At 39.9% G+C, this 26,169-nt stretch overlaps 2 protein-coding genes across 3 annotated transcripts in view; one reads left to right on the forward strand and one right to left on the reverse strand.

Annotated features, from left to right (window-relative positions):
* LOC306909028 (LHFPL tetraspan subfamily member 6 protein) overlaps positions 1–21,020 on the reverse strand; it is a 50,795-nt gene extending 29,775 nt beyond the window's left edge. The window contains exons 1-2 of the mRNA XM_079482369.1: positions 20,722–21,020; positions 19,745–20,273 (exon numbers count right to left, since the gene is read on the reverse strand). Coding sequence (XP_079338495.1) covers positions 19,745–20,129 — 385 coding nt within the window. The 5' untranslated portion in view covers positions 20,130–20,273; positions 20,722–21,020. The remainder of the gene's footprint in view (positions 1–19,744; positions 20,274–20,721) is intronic.
* A 1,889-nt stretch (positions 21,021–22,909) lies between these two features.
* The window catches only part of cog6 (component of oligomeric golgi complex 6), a 39,584-nt gene continuing 36,324 nt past the window's right edge, over positions 22,910–26,169 (forward strand). Inside the window, exons 1-2 of one of the 2 annotated variants that reach the window (XM_079481665.1) lie at positions 22,910–23,144; positions 25,401–25,544. In XM_079481665.1, the coding sequence (XP_079337791.1) occupies positions 23,001–23,144; positions 25,401–25,544 (288 nt within the window). In that variant the 5' untranslated portion in view covers positions 22,910–23,000. Of the gene's footprint in view, positions 23,145–23,796; positions 24,094–25,400; positions 25,545–26,169 lie in introns of those variants that run through there. The other variant, XM_079481666.1, reaches the window with a different exon arrangement.

Here is a 26,169-nt window from a genome sequence, read left to right on the forward strand (position 1 = left end):
GATGGTCCTGTTCAATGGCGGCCTCAACCAACCTCTAGCGGGGTGGGAGATGCAGATGCTGAGACCGCTGGGCTTCACTGACCTGATCAGGTATGCCATGAATCGGCCGGAGCCCAGTGTCTCAGCTCAACCCAGTCTTTCCCCCCCGCTGGCCGCCATCCCCGAGGGTCGTACCATGCAAATCGGGGTTGTGGGCCTCTCCTCACACTCTGCAACCTCCACCTCATCCACCGCACCACCTCCTACAGTCTCCCCACCCGCAGTCAGCCTTGGTGACAAGAGGGGTAGGCGAGAGTCCTGGGGGTCCTCGTCAGAGGCCTCCAACCCGGAGACAGCCACGCCTTTCACCTCCTTCCTACAGCCGACCACCAGACGGGTGGCTCGGCTGAAGAAGAAGAGGCAACGGAGGGCGGTCCCAAGTCCGGTGGTCCCGTCAAGTCCGGTGGTCCCGTCAAGTCCGGTGGTCCCGTCAAGTCCGGTGGTCCCGTCAAGTCCGGTGGTCCCGTCAAGTCCGGTGGTCCCGTCAAGTCCGGTGGTCCCGTCAAGTCCGGTGGTCCCGTCAAGTCCGGTGGTCCCGTCAAGTCCGGTGGTCCCGTCAAGTCCGGTGGTCCCGTCAAGTCCGGTCAGTCCCGTTCCTCAGCCGGCCTTCCAGCCGGCCTCAAGTCCTGTTCCTCAGCCGGCCTTCCAGCCGGCCTCAAGCCCTGTTCCTCAGCCGGCCTTCCTGCCGGCCTCAAGCCCTGTTCCTCAGCCGGCCTTCCAGCCGGCCTCAAGCCCTGTTCCTCAGCCGGCCTTCCAGCCGGCCTCAAGCCCTGTTCCTCAGCCGGCCTTCCTGCCGGCCTCAAGCCCTGTTCCTCAGCCGGCCTTCCAGCCGGCCTCAAGCCCTGTTCCTCAGCCGGCCTTCCAGCCGGCCTCAAGCCCTGTTCCTCAGCCGGCCTTCCAGCCGGCCTCAAGCCCTGTTCCTCAGCCGGCCTTCCAGCCGGCCTCAAGCCCTGTTCCTCAGCCGGCCTTCCAGCCGGCCTCAAGCCATGTTCCTCAGCCGGCCTTCCAGCCGGCCTCAAGCCCTGTTCCTCAGCCGGCCTTCCAGCCGGCCTCAAGCCATGTTCCTCAGCCGGGGACTCCTAGAGCCCCTGGGACTTCGCGCTCTCGAGCGCCGCCCCCCAGGGTGTCCCCTAAGTCCCCTGGGACTCCGCGCTGCCGAGCGCCAGGGACAAAAACTGTTCCCCCTTATCCCAACCCCTTTGGACTTCCCCCCATGGACTCATGTGTTCCCCCCATGAACTTTGTTGTTCCCCCTCCCCCCCTCCCTTGTTTGTTATTTTTAGTATGTCACCCTAACCCTTTTATCATGTATTCTTGTATGCCCCTAATTGTGTTTACCATGTTTTGTTGGATGTTGTCTGTTTCCCAGTCGGTCTTGTCTCGTTAGTCTGCTCCCTTGGTGAACGCCAGGGGGCGTTCATTAAGGGGGGGGGTTCTGTCATGATTCTGCCTGCTCTTGTCTTGATTTTCTGGTCTAGGGGCAGAATCATGACAGACCCACGTGTTTTATGTGGAGAGAAACATATTATTGTCAATCAGGACATAATATGCGTTCTCTCCTGTCTCGTCATTTGGCCCCGCCCCTCTCGTTCCTAGTATAGCTTTCCTCCTGTGTCGCATTACCCACTCCTGCCCATCGTTATCTCCTTTGTTAGTCTCCCTATATAATACCCTCTTGTCCATTGTCTTGTGCTGGTTGATTGTACCTGTATACTTGTAATCCCTGTACATGGTCCCTGCTAGTGTGTGTAGTTCAAGTTCCTGGTTCCTGTATCGTGTATGTTTAGTTCAAGTTCCTTGTTTGTATTTCTAGTAGTTTGTTTTTCTAGTAGTTTGTTTTTGCCCCCCATGTGGGAAGTATTTGTTTTCAGTGTTGGATTTTAGTTTGTCAGTGTTTTCCCCCCATCGCGGGTGTTTGCTTTGTGTTTTTTATTTATTAAAACCTGTTTAACCCCTTCATCCCGTTTCGCTGCCTGCACTTGGGTTCTCCTTGTCCATTCCTTGACAAGACAGGGTAGGAAGTATTTTAATATTTAAACTACTACACAAATAAATCTAGTTTCACTATTAAAATTCTGGTAATGTACTGTATTGGCTTGAAAAGGTGTTATAATGATACAAACAACAACAACAATTCACATTTTAGATTCTACTGAATTAAATACAGAGTCAAGCATCAAAAACAAACTCAAGATTTGGTAACAAGGATCAGTCTGGGGTTGCTCTGGTACCCGTCACATCAGAGGAGCAGATTGGTGGATTAAACCTGGATCAGTCTTGACACCCCTGGGGTGACGTGGCCTGTCGGGAACTGCTGGTTGCACCCGACCGAGAAACAAGCTCAATCATGATGGCATTTAGGACTCGAGCGATTCGGATATGTTGATGCTCAATTACAGTGCGTCTCATTGACTAACCCCGCAAATGCAAATAGCTGTGTGTAAAACCGATTTTTTAAATGCAGAATAGCAAAGAACTTACTAAATAAAAAAACAAAGATACATGGATTGTCCTAAGATTTTAGTTTCATAAAAACTATTATTAGACATTCAAAATGTGTTTTATGCTCCAGGAACAGGCAACAAGAGTATACAGCTTATACTCTTAAGCTTAAACCTAAGATCCTAAAACTGGTACATTGTTTTGCACTTGCGTTACCAGTCCATGTGTTAAATGAGGGAGTCGTGGATTCAGAAACATTGCTTGCCTGCTCTTGACCTGGACAATTAGCATTTCAGCTTCACGGCATCCAGACGGCTAACTGCTTTACAGATAAACATGGCTGTCTGTCACACCTGACCTGAACATAGAATGTCTCTTCTAATGGGTCTGGGTCAATGTTTCAGGGTCAAGAGGCCAGAGACAGACAATGACCTGAACAGTGTGGCTGTATGAAGGTTAAATGCTTTGTTATTGAAAACAAAATGTGTCCTCGGTTCTGTACTGTACTCTTTAACAAAAAGATGACTTAGAAAAGTTAACTTAAAACCCTTTATTTGCATGTATACTTTCAGAAAAAAGGTTTGTAAGAAAATGTCATTATTTTTATAATCTAAAGAACCTTTTCCCACTACATAGAACCTACACTCTTAAAAATAAAGGTGCTATAAAGGTTCTGCACGGTCAATGCCGTTCAAGAACCATATTTGTTTCCACAAAGCACTATTCAGTCGAATGTTCTTTAAAGAATCATCTCATTCTTACCTTTTTATAATGTCATGAAACGGAAAGGTTCTTCGGATGTAAAAGGTTCTTTATGGAACCATGTAGACAAAAAGGTTCTTCTATGGTATCATGAAGCATCTTTTTAAGAGTGCAAAAGGGTTTTACTTTTCCTGTGCTAATGTTCATGAAGTATATGTAAAAAAACTATGTTATAATACCTCACCAAGAACTTCTAAAATATTAAAAGAAAGATGCCACCTCAAAATCCCTCAAAGCCAAAAATAGCTCCTGATGAAAACAGGGTAGTTGGCTAAACCTAATATTCCACAGAGAACCATGAAACAAGGTTGAATTTTTAAGGAGCGCCCTCAAGATATAAAGCTTCTCGGTTGCTGGCATATGATAATTCAGATCATCATAAGAAGAATTTCTCGAAAAGCTAAATCTTCCCTTGATGGTAAGTGCATCACTACCAGGTTCTGTATCTCGTGTGGGATCATAGATATCAGAAGATATCCCTGATTCAGCTATTGTACAGAAGAGAGAAGACATTTTACAGCTCAGTAGTGCTCAAAAATGTCTGCATGGGTCTGTTCATGAAGACTTAACCTTCTGGGAATTCCGGGAAATAAAGCGATGTGTAGTGGAAACTACAGAGCTGCACTCAGCGGGGATCTTTGATAACATTTATAAAGCCTCAGATCTGTGTTTCAGGGTCTCGCTTGCTTTGCTTAAGTTTGTGCGGCTTACAGGTGCTCCCTAGGGAACGTCCTGCAAACATTGACACATCGATGAGATTACTTGAGCATGTTAGTGCGAAACAACGGCGTAAATCAATAAATTCACGAATATTTTTGGGAAAGTCTATTTATGACAATCCAATACATTTCCACAATATACTTACTCAAAATGTTTAAGTCATTTTAAGACTTATTTTAAGAATAATTTCAAACTGCAAAACATGTTGGTGACTGAAAGCTTTAGTCACTATTTCATTTGAGACTTTTTTCTACTTTTACAGAATGCGGAACCTTAGTGACGTGATTTTTCCACCAAAAAGGCAACTCAATGAAAAATGACTGTTGTACATTTCAACCATTTTTACAAATGTCTACAACCCAGACCCTTCAAACCTATAAATAGATAATTTCATCCACAATAACGTCACATTCTTTGCTTTACAGCCTCAAGCCACAGTTCTCACAGCTAAAATAACCTGATGGAAAAACCGTATAAACCACACCCACACTGTACCCTCCCATAATGCATCTGCTTTGCTCATCATAGGACTCTGGGTTTCCTCTTACGTTTATTGACCGGTTGGAAGCAGTCCATCCATCACGGACCGGCTCTAACCGTGTGTCTTTCTCTCTCGGAAGAGAGAAAGTAAAGACTTCACAAAGACATCTGCTCAATTTCCTCTTGAGTGCATCATTTAAGTGCATCAAGGATGTGGAAAGAGAGGATATTACCTTACAAACGGTGTAAAAGCCTTCATGGCTTCATCTCTTCTCCGTCCTCCACTCGATTGCTCTTTTATATTGGCTTTTATGACTCTTGACAACAAGTGTAGAAAGTCTGAACACAGTCGTGGTCTTTTAAAGGTGGGTATGTGGCATGACAGTGTGTTTCTGTTATGTAGCCGAATTGTGTATAAATTACACCATTTTGGGCTTACTTCATTGAGTTTTTACGTTTATAACAAAATGTGTATTCAAAAATGACCAATGTACATCAAAAATAGATTTTGGTGGTGTTAACCTGGACAGTGTAAATATAAAAAGCTGTTAATATGAGCCCAGAAATAAATCTGCCAGTGTGTTTAACAGACCATAATGCCTGCCAAACTTTCCCAAGAATTCAGCAAGATTTGGGGGAATGTGTATTTCTCACACGCCAGAAGCATATTTAGACCTCCCTGGCTCCATCGGTGCTCATTATATAAACACTTTCTCAAGTCTTAAGAATGACAGGAATCCCAAATCCAAACAGTCCATCGCAGGGCTCAGACTAGACTGTAGAGCAGACGTAATACGCTGCCAGACGTTCGCATAAGCCTTTGACATTTTATTTGCTTTTCAGACTGAAGACTTACTCGCTCATTATATGGGGCGCCTCACAGGAGAAGTGTATCTGAAAGCTATGAAAGGTCATAGCGTTGCTTAAATATGGCTCTTCTATTTATCAGACAAATCTGAATTTTGGGGAGTAACATGAAAGTGAGAATGGCAGACACACAATCTTTCTTTATTAGTTACTTAAAGGGGTCATGACATATTTTGTTTATATTGACCTCAAAATTATTCGAAAAATGTCCATGTTGCCTCCAAAATAAACTTAAATAAGTTTAAAGTGCTAAATTATATAAAAACTATTGAAATAGAACTAAAATAAAAATAAATGTATCTTATTAAGCAACGTAGCAAATGAAAATGTCGGGACACAGGGTGCATAAATGTCATGAGCCAAGGATTGGAAAATCCGCCCATGATCTTGTATGTCCAAATTCACTGTTTTTCAGGAAATAAAAAAAAACGTTCTTAAACACTGTACTTACTTGTTCCTTAATAAATGAATACTGTGTTGTCAAAGTTGACAAGAACTTTTTAATACTTCTTATTTGTTATATATTTGCAAATCCTAGTGACAAAATAAAGGGGACTAATATAGGGATTTATGCCAAATAATAAAAATCACGAGATATGGATATACAAGGTTTGGGACACACATTTATACAGTGATTCACAACACTTATAACCAGGACCCTGTGCTGGTCAGTAAAATGTTTAATTTTCACAACTATACCTCTCACCATTGAGTCATATTGAAGTTCTTCGAGATTTTGTTGAATGCAAGACTGATTAAAGTAGAAAGTGGGAGTTTACTGAGCATAAGAGTAACTGCGCAACAGAGTTAGGACAGGGTCAATCACTCTTAGCGGCTTTCATGGTCCGTGCATCTTCGCTCAGTTGGCGTGATTTAAGGTCACCGTGCCTGGCTGACCGTCTGCATGAAATTGGCACTTATATGATCGACTCCATCAGCGATTTTTGGCTTCTGACCTGCTAAAAGGCCTGTGAATGTCTCCTGGTTGCCAAGTAACTTCCCTACCCGAGTCCAAGCACTGTTCATTCCCATAGCTCGGCTACAACACACCTCTAACCCAGGCAAGACGGTAAGCAAAACACATTGATATGCATGTGCCAAAAGTGTTTAAGTCAGCATGCCGGTACCCAATAGAATATTAACTCTATTTTCCATTGTGCTATCTCACCTCCCACCGCCCCATAAGAAACTGACCTGAGCTGTGGCCTCCGTAAACCCTCTCAATGGGGATATTGAATGGCTGGAAATGAATGAAATATGGCTCAGTGGAAGGCAAAACCCCCAGGCATTATCAAGGGCTCCGAGACCCTAAGTCTCCTTTCATTCTTATTATCAGCCCTTTAGCACCAAACTTCCCATTTAGCTGCCCACCGTGATTGAGTGCATCGTGGCCTTTATAAGAACACGGCTTTAGAGTCACCCCCACCCTCCCCAATCGCATCCCACCTCACGGTTATCTCTCAGTCTCAGAGAAGGGAGCTATTATCGCAGAGGCCAAATCCAGAGCCGCGCCAGTGTAAATGCCTATTATGCCGGGACAAGGGCCGTTGCTGTTGGCGTCTGGGATAAATCTGCTCAATTGGTGTTGAAAAAAATCATTATTTTTCCTTTTTTTAACAAGTTAAAGACAAAATAGGAAACTTCCACAAAGTAGCTTACTATTTGTGGGTATGAGAAATGCTGTTAGTTGAGCAGTCCTGACCTCTCTGGTCCTGACCTACTTGATTTCCAGCATCTATTTCAATTCTGATTTCCATTCGGAAGTGTCAAGCTCTTTGTCAGTGATAGATGAGTTGTAGTGTTAGGGTTAAGATGGGTGTGAACCGTCTGGCGGGGTGAGCAGAAGCGTTAGCATGCTAAAGTAACGCTAATGGAATTCTCTTTGGAGTGACAGATTAGCTAATGTTCATATCCTCACCCGTACTATAGAGCTGAGCTTCCAATACCACCAAGTGCGCATCTGTCCGGAAATAACTTCAGCTTTATTAATGACTCATTTCCATAATACCTTGAAAGGCTAACATTTGCTGAATCGTCAAGGAAGCTTTTAGTGTTATCTTTTAGTATGGAGAAGATCAGAGGCTTCATTTTTATATCAAACGGATCTCTAATGATTTTCTCTGGAATGTGTGATATCAAGAGTTGTCTTCAGTTTCACAACGTTTAAGATACAGTATAATGAAAAGCACCAGTGGTTCGTTTCTGCAGTGACAACAAGCCGGTATTATGTGCCAACGTTGTCTTGCTGAATTTGCATTATTATCACAGAAACCTTTGCAGAAACTTGACATTTAAACTCTGTTTTATGACATCATAAACATGCAAAGTGAAAGTTTTTCCATCTGCTAATAATTGTGCTGACTACAAAGATCATTTCTTTTCAGGAAAATAGTTAACACCACTGTGCATACTATTCATGAAAATGGCAACCATGGAATATTCGTACAGGATTAGTATTATCTGTGGACCTCGTGTGATTTAAAAATGACCTCCCAACATCTGTATTTCATGTCGCACGGGATAAGTGAAGCCTGTTATTTTACTCAAATTTACGGACTTATTTCCTGGATATGACGGGAAGGCTTCGCGTATAGTTTGTATAGCCTATAGTTGTATAGCGTATAAAGAGACCTGCGATCTTGAACCTGGCAGAGTCTCAAATGTTACGAGAGTTTCCTTGAGAAATAACAAAACAAGAGACTCCCGGCCAAAACGACAGTGTTGGAGGTATGGATATGACCCGGCAGCACCCGAAATAATATCAAAACACTTCAAATCAACATAGCCTCCATTATTCGCAAAAACGGTGGATAAAACCTTGAAACATGATTTATGAGCCGATTCGCAGGGGACTTATATTATCACAGGACCTCTGAGTTCGTCAAAATATGGTAGGTAATTTGTGGGGACATTTTTACTTTACAAATTACAGACATGACCGATTCGCACAGGATTAGGATCACAGACAACCTCTGCAATTATTACAAATGACTTATCTTTAAATTAATACTGATCTTGTGCGAATAGGGTTAAAGATGGCAGATGGGTCAAGGTAAGCACTGTAAAAATATAAAAAAAACTGTAAAAAGTTTTTCTTTTAAATTGTAGTTTTTTTTACAAAAAACATTTTTTATTTTGTGGCAGCTGGAGCGTCAATAAAAAGAAATTCAAGTTAAATTACTTTGTAAAAATGTTTTTCTTTCAAATTCGCAGTCTTTTTCTGTAAATTGACAGTTTTTTATTGTACTTTCAAAACACTGTAAAAACTGTAGAATTCTGTAAAAGTAGAGTTTTTTTACATTATACGTGAAATATCTGTAAAAAATAGCAGTAAAACACAATTACTTGATTGAACTTTTTTTTTGTCATGTTTGGGCTTATTCTTGTAGCTGTACAACTTCAAAATCAAAAAATCGAAATCAACATGTTTTGGCGTGTCTCTGAGGCATGTGCATAATATTAAGGCCTACAGTTTTCTCAGCACCACCTCTAATAATGCTACAAGCTGTTTCATTGAAGTTGAGAAATTCAGGTTTAACGTGTTACACTTACAGCACATAAACAGACAACACCGAAACCTCAATCCTTCCTCAGAATTCAACACAAATATGCCTCTCCATGCTTTTCTTCCCGCTGTGTTCTGGTATCACAAATACACTGTCTCTCGAGCATCAAACATGACAGTTTCTTAACACACAGCATGCTAACCATTGGTTGCCACTAGCAATCTTGGGGCAGTTGTTGGATATGATTGACATTTCATTGAAAAATCTGATCCAAAATGCTCCAGATAAAGCATTTACTGATGCTGTTTTCAAACACTTGATGCGGTAAGGTCGGGAAATATACTTGCGACACGCAATCGCACCATTCAAATACTGTTTACCGGTGGTCAGAAACTCTCCCAATGGGCAACTCTGGGAGCCCTTGAGCTGATCTGAAAATCTGATTAAAAAACAACTGTACAAAGACAACCAGTAGAAAGAGAGAGAGGGCATTGTACGGTGCTTATCAGTTCAGACGGGTGAAAAACATGGTAGAAAGGAAAGACCGTGTCTCAGTTTTCACTCACACTATAAATACAGGTCATTCCACAACACCGATCAGGATATTGAGTGACTGAAATCAAAGCCTCAATCTCCATATAGCTGGCTGTACTTCAGGACTCAAGCAACTACAATAGATACACTAATGTCTTTTTTATTTGGCTAAAATTTAAGATTTACATCGTTTCTCCATAGAACAGTATCATAACTCAGAGAGTCTTAAACTGTTTCTTGTAACATGGAATCAAAATGGACCCAATTGCTTTTCACAAAATTGCTTTTTCAACAACTTTTTCTTAGAGGTAATGGCATCAAATCATCTTATTTTTGTAATAATAATCACCTGTCATATAGAAACGACTCACAATTCGATCAATTCCTGATGGAAAAATCTAATTCCGTCCCAAATTTTCCTCCAAAAATGTCCTGTTTCTCTAAAAAACATCACATAACCGAGGTTAAGCTTTAACATTTCAATTTAAGTAGCAACTTTCTGACCTTTGCTTTAAATTCCTGGGAAGAAATAAATAAGAGACACAGTTGTTTACATTCATAAAAGAAAACATTTGCTGATAAAGCTTTGGGGAATAGTTAGATCTCAGATAATCTGGTCTCCCTGAAATTCGAAATGTCTCCGTCCATAGATAAGAAAACGACTTCAGAATGCGTAAACGGTGTAAACAGCACGTTCATTATGGAAAGAGCCCTTGAGGCCATTAACCAAACTTGTTGAGCTGAAGCTTCTCACGGAAGATGCCAGAATTGCATTATGGATTCCTGTTCGGATGTTGATTTAAATATCATCGTGTTCCCCCGCTGTGGGTGGTCAGGGCAGGGTCAGAACCTCAACCCTTTCTGCTGGAAAAATGAGCCGTGTCTTCTCTTGTGACGTTGCTAATACTTGCATTAATACATAAGTTAGCCCACACACACATATTTTCAAATACCAGAACAAATACCGTATATATATATATATATATATATATATATATATTATTGGGCAATTATCTCTATACGCTATATATTTTTTATACTCTATCATTTATTAAGAAAAACATTGCAGCTCCCTTGGTAAATAAAGTAAACAACTTTAATTCCAATCAAAACGATGACATGGCTCAAATGATCAAGCCGTAAGAAGCAATCCAAGTTAGCAGTTATCTTATTAAAAACAATTTCAATAATACCATATATTTTATTTATTCGATATATATACAACTTCCTGGTCATAATTATTTTCTTTTTTTACTGTCACTAATATGCATTTACTTTAAATCTGCAAAACTGTGAAAGGCCCTACAGAAATAAATGTGACTTTTTTGCATGTTGAAATTATTTGCATTATTTTATTACCAGCCTCTATTTGAATCTTTAATTTAACTAGAATCACTCGGACTGTAAAAAGCCATCGAGTCTCTGGAGCGGTTCACATGAAAAGTGCTATTTTGATTATGTGCATGAATGTTGCTTACAGCATTTCAAATCAGCAATATGCATTACATCAGATTATATTAAATTTAAGAGGGTGCCTTAAAACTAAATACGTAGTCCACATTGAGGTGCACACAGGCTGTGTCGTTGACAGTTTGCCGCACTGTTCACTCCGACTGCTGATCATCCGCTAGACGTCTGTGCCCTCCTTCTGCCATGGAAACAAGATCCTATAATATCCCAAGCCCACCCAACTGCTGTCTAACAGCAATTAGACTTCGGAGAACCAGCAGACAACAAGTGGAGAGATGATGCTTGAGAAAAGAGAAATGATTCAGTGTCCCACTATCGCAGTCACTAAAAGAAGTTTAAGCTTACCTCGGGTGGTGGCGTTCTAAAAAAACAATCGCCTTTCGGTAGAAGTGCGTGGATGTCTCAAGAATCAAACCTAAACAGAATAAATCCAAAATATTTTTAAATCCAATAATCTTCTGCAAACAGATGGCAAATTTATACCACCCCAATGCATGAATACACAACATATTTAAACTGATAATAATGAAAACACTGGTTTTATAGTAGGAACTGTAGGTGTGAGGAGCTCAGGGTGAAGTTCAATAAGTTAACCGTCCCACTCAGAGCTGATTTGCTGTATGTGGAGGTTGAAGAATTGACAGGAAAACCGTGAGTCAGCAGGTATTGCTTTCTAAAACATCTTCATAATGCTTTAATGCCAACACTATCGTAGTTATTACAGAGAAAAGCTATTACGTATACTTTAAGCAGATCTAATACTGAACATGAGCGATAGTAAGTCATACGGATGAATACTTGCTTTAGCAAACACCACTAATGATCTTGCTCGCCACATTATTTCTACATCAATTTCTCCCAAGGAATTTTAGAAGAAATATTTATAGGAGACAGCTGATGAACAATACAAAGTAATTGAGAACTCCATAACGTCCCTTGAGCTATTAGAAACAAGCGCAATAAACATTCTCTGCACTCTTGCTTTCTAGTAATTCAAAAGTTGCGAGAATATTAATGTTGAAGCCCCTTGACAAATCCTACACTACTCGCAGAACACAAGAGTTTATTCCTGAACATAACGCAGGGCTCTGGCCAGACATCACAGGACTTGCTGCCAAAATGGCTTCTTTCCATCATCAATGTTGAACTGAGGAACATTTAATTGATAGTCAATAGTTGATCTTTTATTTTTCAGGATAGTTCATGTCCTATGTCGTTTAAGTATCGTTATCTCAGAGGTTTCTTCTAAATTTCTTGGAATAAGAAAATACATAAATTACATCAATTGTCACACCCTAAGATCATATAGCTAAATCGTGTGAATTGAATAATGTTATTTGCTTTTGGAATAATTTAATGATAATGTTGAGTCTGTATTACTCTGACTATTAATTTGCACACTTTGACAACGGAGCAAATATGAGCACACAGAGATATTGTTGAAATGACATGGCAGAAAAGTTAGAAACAGTGGTTTAAACGTGTCCCTGTTTGTTCTCCATCTAATCTTATATCTCATTTATCATTTACATTTATAAGCCGATGCAGACAAACTAGTGCCGACTAAAGCAAACCAATAAGAATGATCTAACTCCCAGACAAGCTCCGCTGCAGATTTAGCATGCTGAATCGGCCAAAAGAAAAAGTGACGGTGGGGTGACCCATAAGTAAAGCTGAAGGATACATTCACCAAGGGACTGTACCTTTAAGGGTGGGATGTTGTGTGTTGTTGGTTCCGGGTTAACCGGTGTGTGGAAGTTTTCTCTGATTCGCTGTTCTTATATTTATTGTTTTTAAGTGGAGAGTAAAGTTGACTCGACGCATCTCCTCATTTATTGCACTCCACAACGATGCGGTCGTCTAGTGCCATAAAACTGCCTGATGGACAACTTATGGTACATTAGAAGTTTATTTTTTCAATATTTTATTTTACTGTATATCTTTTGGTAAAGTGGCTGTCACAAACAAACTTTTTTAATCGATAAATCATGATGAATGAATAAAAAAGTTGTATTAATGACAATTGGATTGACCTAGAAAATACATTTCCAAACACTACAACAGAAAGACCACACACATCTGATCTCACCATCATCGAGTCAGCCTGAGATTACATGACATGAGACAAAAACTAGTGCAAAAGATTTGAACTTGAAGATTACAAGAAACTACCTGGAAACTACTCAATAGATATCAGATGTCTGTGTGGGCCACCATCTTTTTATAGAAACATGTCACTTACTTGATTATTACTATATATTAAATAGCAAATATTGTTTGCCAATATATTTCTGTGATGATATCTTCTGTCGATATGACAAAGCACAAGATTTAAAGATCCAGTGTGTACATTTTTTGAGGATCTATTGACAGAAATGCGATAAAATATAAATAATGAACCGTTGTTTTTTACCTTAGAATGAGCAATTTCTATCTACATTTAGTCATTTTTTTAGCAGACGCTTTTATCCAAAAACATACAGGGCTGGTCCCTTTACATGTTGTTTATACAGTAGCCCTAAACGGACAAACTGCATTACAGAGCGCGTGTCATATATATGTTATCTTCTGCAAAGAAGCGAAAACCTGACATCTTAGTTCTGTGTCAGCCACCGTAGTGCTTTGAAATGGGGGAGGGGTGGAGTGAACAGTTGATTGCAAGTCTCAACCTCACCACTAGATGCTGCTAAATTTCATACACTTGACCTTTAAATAAATGAATTAGTCTAACCCAACAGGAAAATGTCAAGGAACATATGTAAAACTATTTTTACATGGCTATTTAGGGAGAAATATGATTTGGGGTTCAAAAAGTATGTGGTTACGAAATTGTAACATATCCAATACGTCCCTCAGTTGGAAATGTAATGCCACTCCAAAACTTTCAGAGTCCTCATCTGAAGCAACATAGGTTTGTTTAAGGAGCTTTTAGCTGCTGGTCTGCTGTTGTTTGGATAAGATGGTTTGTGGTGGATAGACAGTGTAAAGTGAGAGAGGTACTGTTGTGGGAGAAGTGACTTCCTCCCCCTCTTCACTGTGACAGATGACTGAACCGCGGGGATCTCCGGGTGGCTGCTGACAGGACTGTATTTCACTAGAGCTCTGTGTGCCGTAGCGTCTGTCAGTTTACACTAGCTACCGCATTTACTTTGTGTCATTCTACGGTATGTCATTGTGAAGTAACGCAGGGTAAAAGTAAATAGGGACTGGGGCTGTCAATCTCTTAAAATGACAAAACAATGTTGTATATCGACTTGCAGATATTGAATTTCTTTAGAAAAGTTGAAAACTTGGAACTTTGCACGGTCGAAATACAGTCATGGACTACTTTTATGGTGCTTTTTTGGTTATTTTATTGTTATGCAACCCCAGACCCCATTGACCTTTGAAACGGGAAAGAGCACCAAAACACTGTAGACAGGTCTACAGTAAATTCTAATTTTATTATATACAAATGGGTTTTATATCAAATTATTTATTTAAATTTATAGGAGGAAACATCTGAGATGATAAGATTATACTTAAAAAAGCACATCAAATCTCTTGAGCTATAAAAGATCAACCTATGAGCAATAAAAAAAAAATATTTTAATACATTCCCATTGGCCCTGAATCGCTCTCACCGCTGTGATCTCATTGACATATTTACTATTAGAGGTAAACATTTCCTATAATGTTTATATGCTATCATTTGTATTAATGATTCACCTTCACCTCAAACATTCTCATTTCATCAACGCTTTTCTTCCACAAAAGAGAAACGTGCCACCACGCTCCATAAATCAACAATGAAACAAATTTTCTCCACTACTGCTTCTTTCATTTTAAGGTTGGCTGTGCAATAACAAATCCCTCATGTCAGCGTGCTTCATTTTTTGCGGAGTGCCAAGGGTGAGGTTGTGCGGGGCGTTCAGCCCTGTGCTGCTGAAAAGGGACTTAACAGCCCACAACGCTGAAATAACACTTCCTGTCTTTCCTTCAGCAGCCCAGACTTCCTGTCTGTCTGAAGCATAGCTCTGCTGAAGCTGGACATTCCTCCACAAGCTCTCACCCGTTGCTTTCGCGAGTTCTGTCTTTTATCACTTCGATTCTCGATCTCTCCGGCTGCTCAACTACCTCATAAGTGATCAAACAACGTTGGGTTACAGTCGCAGGAAGAATTACGTGAACCATTGGGTAGAGTTCGGCGAAATTTGAACACATACATTTATCTGACATGGTTATTGTTCACCCAAAACATACAAATTCTGCCATTATTTATTCACCCTAATGTGGTTCAAAACCTGTAAATTACTTTTTCGTCTATGCAACACAAACAAATATATTTTGAGAAATGTCCATACAATGCCATTGTGCCAATGCCACAAGCCATACAGTTCGACAGAATTATTTGGTTTTCTAGTTCAAATCGTTCTCTTAAAGGGACAGTTTATCCAAAAGTGAAAATCTGTTTGTTCCAAATAACTTTCTTTCTGTTCGATAAACACAAAGGAAGATATTTGAAAGAATGCTTGTAACCAAATACATTGACTGAGTACCAGGAATAATGTCAATGGTAGTCAAAAGTGCCCCAGAACTGTGTGCTATCCTACATTTTTCAAAATATCTTCTTTTGAGCTCAACAGAACAAAGAAATGTATACAGCATTTTGTGAGCTCGATCCAGAGACTCCTGTACTTTTTGTCGCTGACACTCTGGGAACTTTTCTATCTTTGAGCATTCTGCGCTCTTGCAGTCATCTTTGCAGGACGCTCACTCCTAGGGAGAATAACAACAGTGCTGAACTTTCATCATTTAAAAACAATTTGTCTTACGACTTACGACTGAGGCTTTGAGATATTTTTGTAACCATTTCCAGTTTTAGGCAACACTTCTTAATTTTAGGCCTGATATCTCTTGTCTGAGCCAATGCTTCTTAAAATTTGAGTTTTCTGTAGCCATAAGTAGGAAACCATGGCTCAACACCTCCAATCTCACGTCAATGATGGGCCGTCCTGACTTCACTTTTCCCCGCTACTACATATTCATTCCACCACAAGAGTCTGTTTGGATGTAAAACAGTCAGAGGGTCAACCGTGTGGAGTGAGGAGGTTAAAGAGAGCCGCAGATCTGAAAAGAGGGCTGGAGATCAGGACAGAGAGTGATATCACCTCTTGGACACATTTCATTGAAAAGTTTAGGAGGAGTGAGGAAAGAAAGTTAGCAAACGGTCGAGGAGAAAGACAAACAGCACACAATCTGTTTGGTCTAAGCTAAAAACAAAAATTGCATTTCACTATGACACACTGTACAAATAAACCATCACACCAAACAAATCAGCTATTCAATAGAAGTTACTCGGCGCTATTCATAGACTACACAATGAGTTATTCATCACATAAGAATCTTGAGAGCACTCAACAATGAATCGTTTGACACACGATGACCAAGAACATGTCAAAAGGCATTGAATCTCAAGTCAAGACACATAAAAGATAAGCATTATATCTGCATTCTTTTATGAACAACTGTCATGGATTTTCCCACTCATCTGACTCATCTGTCATGGAAAAGTATTTTAACGTTTGACTTCACCAAACAGCAGGACACACCATTTCTCACTTAAATGTGTTACCGTCCAAACAACCATGGCACATGTCCAGAATGCGATAGGCCTACTTAAAGGGGTCATATTGGATGGGAAAAACGAACATTATTTTGTGTTTTTTGTGTAATACAGTGTTTACGCAGTTTACGTTTAAAAAAACATGTGTTTTCACATACCGTGCATTACTGTTGCCCCTCTGTGCCCCGCCTTTCTGAAACGCCTCGATTTTTTTACGCTATAGATTACAGCCCTCAATGTACCGCATGATAAAAACAGAATTTACAGCTTAAACTTTTAGCTGTTAATTCCACAAACTTTGCATTTTGTTCCCCTTTACCTACAGATATATACTCTAGAGATACATTATTGTTACAATCAGTTACGTTGTAAATTATATTTAATTATGCGGTACGTTGCGGGCTGTAATCTGAAGCGTTACCAACCATTTGAATGGACTATTTTAAAGTGGCACTCCTTGTCCTTTTAAGTTTAGTCTTCCGTTTGTGTACACTTTCAGTTTATAAAGACCATCACAGCATTTTCCAACCCCCGAACTCAACAAGGACTGATTTATTCTCGATGAAAGGTTGTGATAGAATTACATAATTCTGGGTTCTGTAACAAAAGGAAAACATTCACGTTCAAAAGAACAAAGACAGGCTTCAGAGCAAGAGTTTCTAATGAAAGATGTTTTGGTGACACATAAAGGGATTTTATCAGTGAAATGGGCAGCAGATGAGTCAAAGTGAACCGAGGGGAGTTGCTGCTCGTACCAAAGGCCCATTCCTCACAGGCCTCGCCGCCAGACAGCTCTCATTAACACACCACAATGGAAATGAAAGGGACTCAATTGGCGGGGACAGCGGCGGTCCGGTGATTTAACATCAGGGTACATTTCCTTTCTCTCTGGGTCCCTGGTATTTTTCTATTAACCTCCATCTGGGGCTATTCAATGCTGTCTTTCCCTTTTATTCTGTTCCGCATGCTTTAATTTAACATTGATCTTCGACTCATGTGGCTATATCAGTGTGAAGAGTTTAAACACTGAAGAGTTCTAGTCAGGTACTCAAACACTTAAAAAAAGCTGTGTCATCTTCAGGATGAAAAACAAATGACTAATTGTCAACTTCTATTGATTTGAAGTGTAAAACTGCTGATAAAGACCATGACGTTTGCTTACATCAGCCACAACATTTGTAATAAGTGTCTCATCCACCCAGTCTGCTATGGGCAGCATAACAGGAAGCGATGCGTTCAGCAGTTCTGTAACCTCCTTGTGTCTCTCTCGTTCAAGACATTTCTCTCGATCTCTCATTCAGAAGCGACGGCGGACGCTTCTGCTGTCCGACCCCAACAAATAATGACACACCTGGATAGCTGACTAGAAATCAGGTAGAATTTGCCCTCACACCGTTGGCTTTAGGGCAAAACTGAAACTTTAATGCACATGTAACTTGAATTTGAACAGTTTCGCTGAGCTCATGACGCTGAGCTCATGAGAATGGAGATGAGTTTGTCTCCACAAGCAAGATGGAGATAAATGGTATGCGTTAATGATGATGAAGTACCCTTTCAACACCAACAACCCAAGACACGACCTAGACATTTCCACCAGTTGGAAAAGCAATTAAACTTTATTTCCTGATGTATTTGTTTCACCTTCTCTGCAGTGAGTTGAAAGGCTATCGGATCAGCGAATAAAAGGCACCTTGTGGGCAAAAACGAAACCAACCGAGTTTGGAATTACAGCCCAGAGGTTCCAGTCTAAACTCAATCAGGTTTTCCTCATTCTGTTCACAATGGGGCAAAGGCACCCTGAATAACACTGGCTGAAATTGCAAAATGGAAAAGGGGGTTTGAACAAATGACCTCTGTCCTAATGATCCGTAAGCAGCTATTTACATGACACAAATTCATTGGAAACACAATGTAGACTGAATATTGCGTGCATAAAATGGCCAACACACATGCACATTAAAAAGCTGTCAGGTTGGCTATAATTACTCACCTTCCACAATTATAATGACCTATATGTAATTATTTTAATGATTGAAACTTGCCTATGACGTGTTTCTATATGAAAGTTACAGTATAGATGTACGTAAGCTTTTGTAGCGTGCAATGGTGTCAGTTCAGTTCCACTATTAACTCACATCATGTAACATTAATGCAACTATTCTAAATGGACATTGTACAACTTTCATGTACATTGTACAACCACACAATGTTTGCAACAAAGACATTTTTAAAGCTATAATGTTTGTGCACGTCATCACTGTAATAATTATTTGATCAATAAGTCTTGGCAATATGAGCTTCTCACATATCATCAAAATTGTTGAAGCAATTTCAACTTATACATTACAAAGTTACAGCAATTCAGCACTACTCAAGATTTAAAATTGTAAGTTGTATGGCCAATTTAGGTTGGCTATAATATCATTATACATAGTTGTACTGTACATGGTACTTTTTGCATATACAGGTAGATACATGCACATCTCCTACAAACTTCACAGGTGCCAAATCTATTCAGAGTATATGAAGAGTTTGATTTCAAAATGAGAAATAAAAACGTTTGTAACCATATTTACAACAATACAGCTATAACTAACAAAATAAAACACAACAAAACATGACATTTTTTAAATCGGAGTTGCTTTAATTGGGATTCGAACCAGCACCATGCTGTTCCTCTACCAAACTTAAGGCACCTGTTGACCACATAGGGTTAATTCCACTCACGAAAAAACAAGAAAGATAAACAAATTATATAGCCGTGGAAAAAATTACGATTCCTCTCCGGTTTTGACTTAAATCATCATTGTAGTATGTATTGTGTCAATTCCAATCCAGTGTCTGCTGAATTTCAACAAACCACAGGAATGACATAAACTCACCCTGAAGCTGTGGAAGACTGAGCGAATGCAAAGACACGGAAGATGTGAAAACAATCTGGACAATTCCATTTTAAATTCATTCTGATTCTAAACTATTCTAATTCTAACAATATTGCTGATAATATTCTAATTATAATAAAATTATAAGTACTGTGCTGTTTAAAATATTATCTTGTTTTCTTTGCAGTATTGAAGATCTGCAAACATTACACAACAATTCGTAGCTTTCAATGTTCTGCAAATGCAAAACAACATTTACATTTGGAAAATGAATGTTGTCAGCATTTCACAGAATGAAACAAAATTGTATTTGTTTACTTCAGTTTTTAGTCTTTTGACTTTTAAATGTGATGTTTCATGATATTCGGAGCGTCTCCAGTCTGCATGCTGCACACAAATCTGACTCTTGTTATGCATGTTGACAGTCTATTACTCACCCCCAACAAACTGCATCCCCCCGGCCGCGCGTCCGATGGTTCTGGAGATGAGCTCTGATATGCAGCATCCCATTAGGGCTGTGAGCGCCACCAGCAGCAGCAGACCGCATCCGATCCCCGTCACCACTGTACAGATGCGCCACTCCACGCTCGGGATACCCTGAAAGCTCGCGTAGCGCCCGCACTGCTCCAGCATGACCGTGGCCTGCCTCTCCTCATCCCGGACGGGATAAGAACAGCGGCGAAAGGTTCCGAAAGACACGGGCTTACCCATCTGCGAGCCCAGCAGCCAGTAGGGCATGAAGAATCCAACACACGAGGCAGCTGCGCTGAGCAGAGACGCCAGAGCCCAGATCATCCCTGTGTATGTCAGACTGGATGCCATGCTGGAGAAATCGTATAAATATCACTTCCAAAAGGGTGGTGAACAAACAAAGATGTCACAAAATAATTCCCTTTGCCGGGTTGGACGTGAAATGTCTAGCTCCATACAGTCTTCACCATGGTTCTCACCTTCGTTTCGTGTCACCTGTCAAAGAAACAAAACTGTCACAAGAACGGGAAACTGGAGAACTGTAATAAATAAGTCGCAAAAATACAAAACTATTTTTTTTGGTTTATAAAGCACTGGTCAAAAATACAAACGAAATTCAATATTGGCTGTTCACAAAAGACGCGAAATTGGGTTTGGATCGCAGAGCGCGCCTCCCGAAGAACGCGAACTGGACCCCAAAAACGCGCACTGCGCACTCCCGCAAACTTTGATACAGCGAGATGGTCAAACATCTCATATTTACACAACCCAATAGTGACTGGAAAATTTAATTAAATTAAATAAAGTCATGGAAAGCCCTATAGGCGCTCTGATAATCAATTATTAGTCACTGACGCGCGCACTCCTGCGTAACACCAAATACAGAACAGCCGCGCACCGCATGAACGACCATAAAAAACATCTTGAATAATGAATAACTTACCACGATATGTTGCAGGTGATGTCTTTATTCAAACTCTAGCTTTCCCACACCGTGGACTAGATAAAGTTTGTCCCGGAACGGAGCGCAAACGGAAAACAATCCTAAATTCCTTCAGGTGCCCCGTCCTGAGGTCTGTTTTAATCTTTATGGTTAGTCCCTGTCACTCCTCCTTGAAAATCGATTGTATTAATCCTGGTGATAATCCTGGTGTCTTTATAATAAAAGAGACGCAAAACATGGAGCTTTGCGCGTGTTCATGCATCAGGCTCGGTGTGAGGCAGCAGTCAGACTGCGTGAGTGAATGAGGCTGAGACAGCGCGCTTTCATATAGAGTCTCCGCCCATAGTCTGCCTTTGAATCATGAAGTGTCACGTTCTGTAAGCTTTTAAAGTCGATTATTGCTCCTACATTTGGAAAGGGGGCATGTTGTCACGGGAATCATCTTGATGTGAATCTTTGATCTGCCAATGCTTAACGCACATGTCCTAGATTGTACCATAATCGATTTATTTGTTTTTCAACCATATTTAACCAGGAAAACTAAATAGGCTACATGCACTCTTGGTTGGATGAACAGATAGTTGTATGCATACACATCACAGAGGAGATGACACTGAATGTACAAACTTAATCTCACAGTTGCAATGTGTTGCAGACACATTCATTTGGATTTTTTTCATTAATACACAATAAAAATGTCATTTATACACTTAAAGGCCGGATCAGGAAGGGTTTTGATGGAGCTGTTGGAACAGAATACACGTGCACGTGTAAAGCTCAGTGGTGCATTCTGGAGAAGGGACCACGGATGTGAATTATTTAGAAAGCCCCAACGCCCAGAAACAACAGGTAAAGCCGGGACGCTTTGGCCCACCTCCTTTCTCCATCTAATTCCTCTGAGAAAAAATGTGCTGAAATTCAATTGTTTTGCCCTCTCTCGTGCAATATTTGTAGTGGCTGTACTTATTCATTGTCAACGTGTCGTCCATTTTCCCTCCGGCAAGGTGAAGTGAATGTCAAGACACTAGTTTGAAGTGACTGGGCAAACAGCTAGCTGCCAGTGGGTAGGAAATTACAGCAGCAGTAAGGTGTCACCTCGAAAGATCACAGTCTTTATTGTGTTTCTTCAACTGTTTGTTTTTTCACTACAAAAGCACAAAAGTGTCAAACCCCAAAAAGTACTACCAGGATAATACAATTGGAATTTCCGATTGAAATGATTTACAAAATCTTTTCTATTGATTTTCTGCTTTGACTTATACTGGTGGGGACTTTCTGTTAATTTCTATAGTTTTATACAGCTAACCCTATCCTTAAAGCATGTATAAATAAATCATTTGAAACATTACTGATGATGTTTATTGTGGCATTGTTTACTTTTGGTACCCACGGTGGTATCCACCATGTTTGCATTATGTATTACAAACAACATAGCCATGCCTAAACAGAAAACAACTATTAAAATAATTAACTCAGATGGCGCTGATGTATAATGTCGTAAGCTTCACTTAAAACGTGGTACCGTACCTATGTTTATCACTTACTTTTGAAAAGGGACCACAACCGTTTTCTTGGATTTGTTAACTTCTCCCGTGGCCTTCTGGGAAAAAAAACATCCATGTCATCCCTGCAAAAAATCTAGGCAAGTATTTTGTCATTTGTATACTTTACAATACTGAGGATTTGATATTTAAAGTATGTATCCCACAAGTGTGCATATTTCGACCTGGACAGCAGTCTCACAACCATCCCACATGCGTGCTCCCGATGTGCACACACACGTTTATGCTTGAGCCTGCAGACATTGAGTCGCATTCATTTTTATAACCCTCATTTGTCTTTTGTTAAAGTCCTCCTGTTCTCTCAAAAAAACTGATAGGCCTATTACAATTTTGTTTGCATATTAACGACTTAAACCTGACAACACAGCACTTCCAGATTCTGCTTTCACATTGCATTCAGATTTACATTTAGGCATGTGTTAAATAAACTAATAGGCCTAGTTAGTCAAATAATTACAAATACAACGGTCTGTTAAGCAAACTGGTCTACATTATAGAAATATACACATATTATTCAATATAAAAGTATTCACGCAAAAGTACGTTTTAATATGCAGCACATAAATTCGTGATTTGATTTGCACATTTCACACTTCAGATATTTCGGACCGCGTCCCTTCATACATGCGGAACAACAGTTCCGCGCTCTTGTTGCATCGGGGACGTTTTTCTAGGTTACTCAAAACAGCTTCCTGGAGGGTGACGTGGTCGTTAACGATGGCGGAGACTAAAGCGGAGCTGTCAACGGACACATCTAACCTTCACATTTCCAACGGCAGCGGGAATGTGTCCTCTCAGTCCAATAATCCTCTTTCCAGAAAACTCAACAAGATCCTGGAGACCAGGCTGGATAATGACAAGGTCCGTCGCGGTCTCTTTTGCATTAGTTAGCCGCTTAGCATGCCAGTGCACCTGCAGTTTGCTGACACAATACAAAACAAAGTCTGTTTCGTTTTATATTCATAGGTTATTTATTTGTTTAGCAGAGTAAACAAGTTAGACCAGGAGCAGAAATTGCCATGATATTGGCATGGGGTTTGCACGCAGTAGTATGGTAATACATTGTTTTACTAGACATGCTACTGCGGTAATTCATGTTTGTTTTGAATATTTATCACGATTAGTTCGTGGTATTCTCGAGTACAATAAAGTCCCATGTTAACATTATGACAATGGACTGTGTATCTTCAATAGAGGTTACATTTTTAGAACAACCTTTATGTGTTAATTTGCTGAAAATAGTCATCCTTCAGTTAGGGATGCTCCGATCCGATATTCGTATCGGGTATCGGCGTCGATACGTAATAAAATTCTAGATCGGGTATCGGTGCAATTTGTCACCGATACCCGATCTGACATAAAATTTGTGCTAGACGATGTAAAAGTTCATGGAGACACCGGCGCTTAAACTCTCTCGTGGGCGGCTGCGCATTGCGCAACGTGCGACATCATACGCTAGCAACGTGTGACATCATACGCTATCAACGTGCGACATCATACGCTAGCAACGTGCTCTGTACGTAGTGCACGTGAACAAGTGAACACATATAGCAGCGAACAGCATGGAGCGAGCCAAAATATCTGTCATTTGGAGTTATTTTACAACAGCTACGCCAATAAGTTCCACCGCTTTCATTGTTATGGATGGGCAACCGCTGTCCGTCGTTGCGAATAATGGCTTCAGACTCCTTATAAACCACCTGGAGCCGCAGTACGACACGCCGAAGCGTAAATATTTAACTCTACCTTGAACTGTACCGAAAAGTCAAAAAGCAAACACATATCCGAAAAAATTAAAGATGTCAATGCGGTGAGTTTTACAACAGATATCTGGAGCTGCGACGTGTCGCTTTTAAGTTTAACCGCACACTGGTTGGATGAGAATTTTGTGCCACAAAATGCCACGTTAAATGCAACAAACATGTGCAGTTTTACTCAGCTAGGGAAGCTAGTGTTTTATTCATCTGTTTCTGTGTTGGATGTTAAATTTTATTTTCACTAAACTTTAGTTTAGTTAAGTGGACTTTGCTTTAGTGACTAAAGCATTAAAAAGATCTGATTCATGTTATTTTGAATATCTAAAGCAGTAAAGCTAGTACTTTTTTGCTCAATTTCAGCAGCTTTTTTTTGCGAATTGATTTTTTAATTATTTTTGCACTTTCTTAAAAATTATTAAGAGATTTTGTTTCCATTTATTTATACCCGTTTATCAAGCTAGTGAAGCTGTTGTTATATTCAGCTGCTTAATTTGCACTTTAATTTTGAATGTCTTTTGTCCAAAGATAGTGAACACTTTTGTTTTATTTTTCATTTGTTTTGCACCGGTGCTGGTTTAATAAACTATTTACTAAATTTGTGAATCATTAGTTTGTTATTTTGTTTTACGGGGTCAGGAAATTTATGTTAAGTCGAGCCTGATGTCTTGCACAGCAATGCACATAGTTTATTAAGTAATTGTGCACTTTAAAATTTTTACCTTAGTATCGGATCGGTACTCGGTATCGGCCGATACTGAATCTCAGGTATCGGAATCGGTATCGGAAGCAAAAAAGGTGGATCGGAGCATCCCTACCTTCAGTGTTATGGTAAATGTAACTGTAAATATCAACAGACTCTCATTGTGGTACAATACGTCTTGTTGTTGCAATGTGTAGCAGTGATCATGACTTAGATCACAGTATTGTTAATCTGTTGTTTAAGGATGGGAATGAGTGTAAACATCTGGGTTCCTCGTCATATATGACAAAAATCATAATCGCGATTTTTTTGGCCAATATTGAGATCCCGATTATTTAACACGATTACTGATTAACCTTTAAAACAACATAGAAAATATTAAAACTTGGCTTTTAAACTCTGAATTGAACTGAAAAATAAATGTAAAGTAATAGCACTGCTGAACCACTGTGAAGAAAAGGCTGCGCTGTGGATTTATACTGCAAAGAAAAGAGAAGATTGCTGGAATGCAATGCGGCACAATAATCGTTTGCCTCGATTATCTTGTTTTTGTAATTGATGAATGCCAAAATTGATGATAAGGATTTATTTCCGATTAATTGCACGGTCCTAATGTCCAGCAACATCTCAACTCCTCTCGTTTGATCTTTATATCCGTAGGAGATGCTGGAAGCGTTGACATCTCTTTCTGTGTTCTTTATGGAGAACAGTCTGAGGACCAGGAGGAACTTACGAGGAGACATTGAGAGACGCAGCCTGTCCATTAATGAAGAGTTTGTGCGAATATTTAAGGAAGTAAAAGAGGTAAACGCTATCACAAGGGTTTTCCTCATCTTCGTCTTCTTCTGTTTATATGTTGACCACAATGACCTAAAAAGGCGTTTAGTATATCTGAATGCCTCATCCGACTCTCTGTGAGTGACTTTTGGCGACATGAAAGTTGTACATCAAGCACGAATTGATCAGATAGAAAGACAATTACCTTTTTGGGAATTTACATGGGTATCTAGACATCATTTGATTAAATTATTAATCTCGCTAAATTAACCTGTTTAATTGATAGCCATAATGATTGTAGGTTATTTATGATGCCCGTTAGGTGATTTATTATCTTACAAGACACATTGTATTTAAATGACAATTAAATCATTTGCATACAATCCATCATCGCCCCTAATGGTTTTTGGGAGAAATTAATGTAAACCATCCTCTGAATCACAATATGTTTTGTGCAGATAGGTTAATCACAGACTGTGTGTCTTATGGCTGGAATACACTACAGAAATCTGAACTGATATATTTGTAACTAGACATACACTTGCAGACTTTTTGAAAGTTTCAGATAGAAACACATTAACTGATCAAATCTGCAGACTGGCACAGACATTCTGCAACAAGGCCAGACTGAAAATGTGAGCAAAATCTGTGT

The sequence above is a fragment of the Barbatula barbatula genome (genome assembly GCF_947034865.1).
Source record: "Barbatula barbatula genome assembly, chromosome: 19".
NCBI lineage: Eukaryota > Metazoa > Chordata > Actinopteri > Cypriniformes > Nemacheilidae > Barbatula > Barbatula barbatula.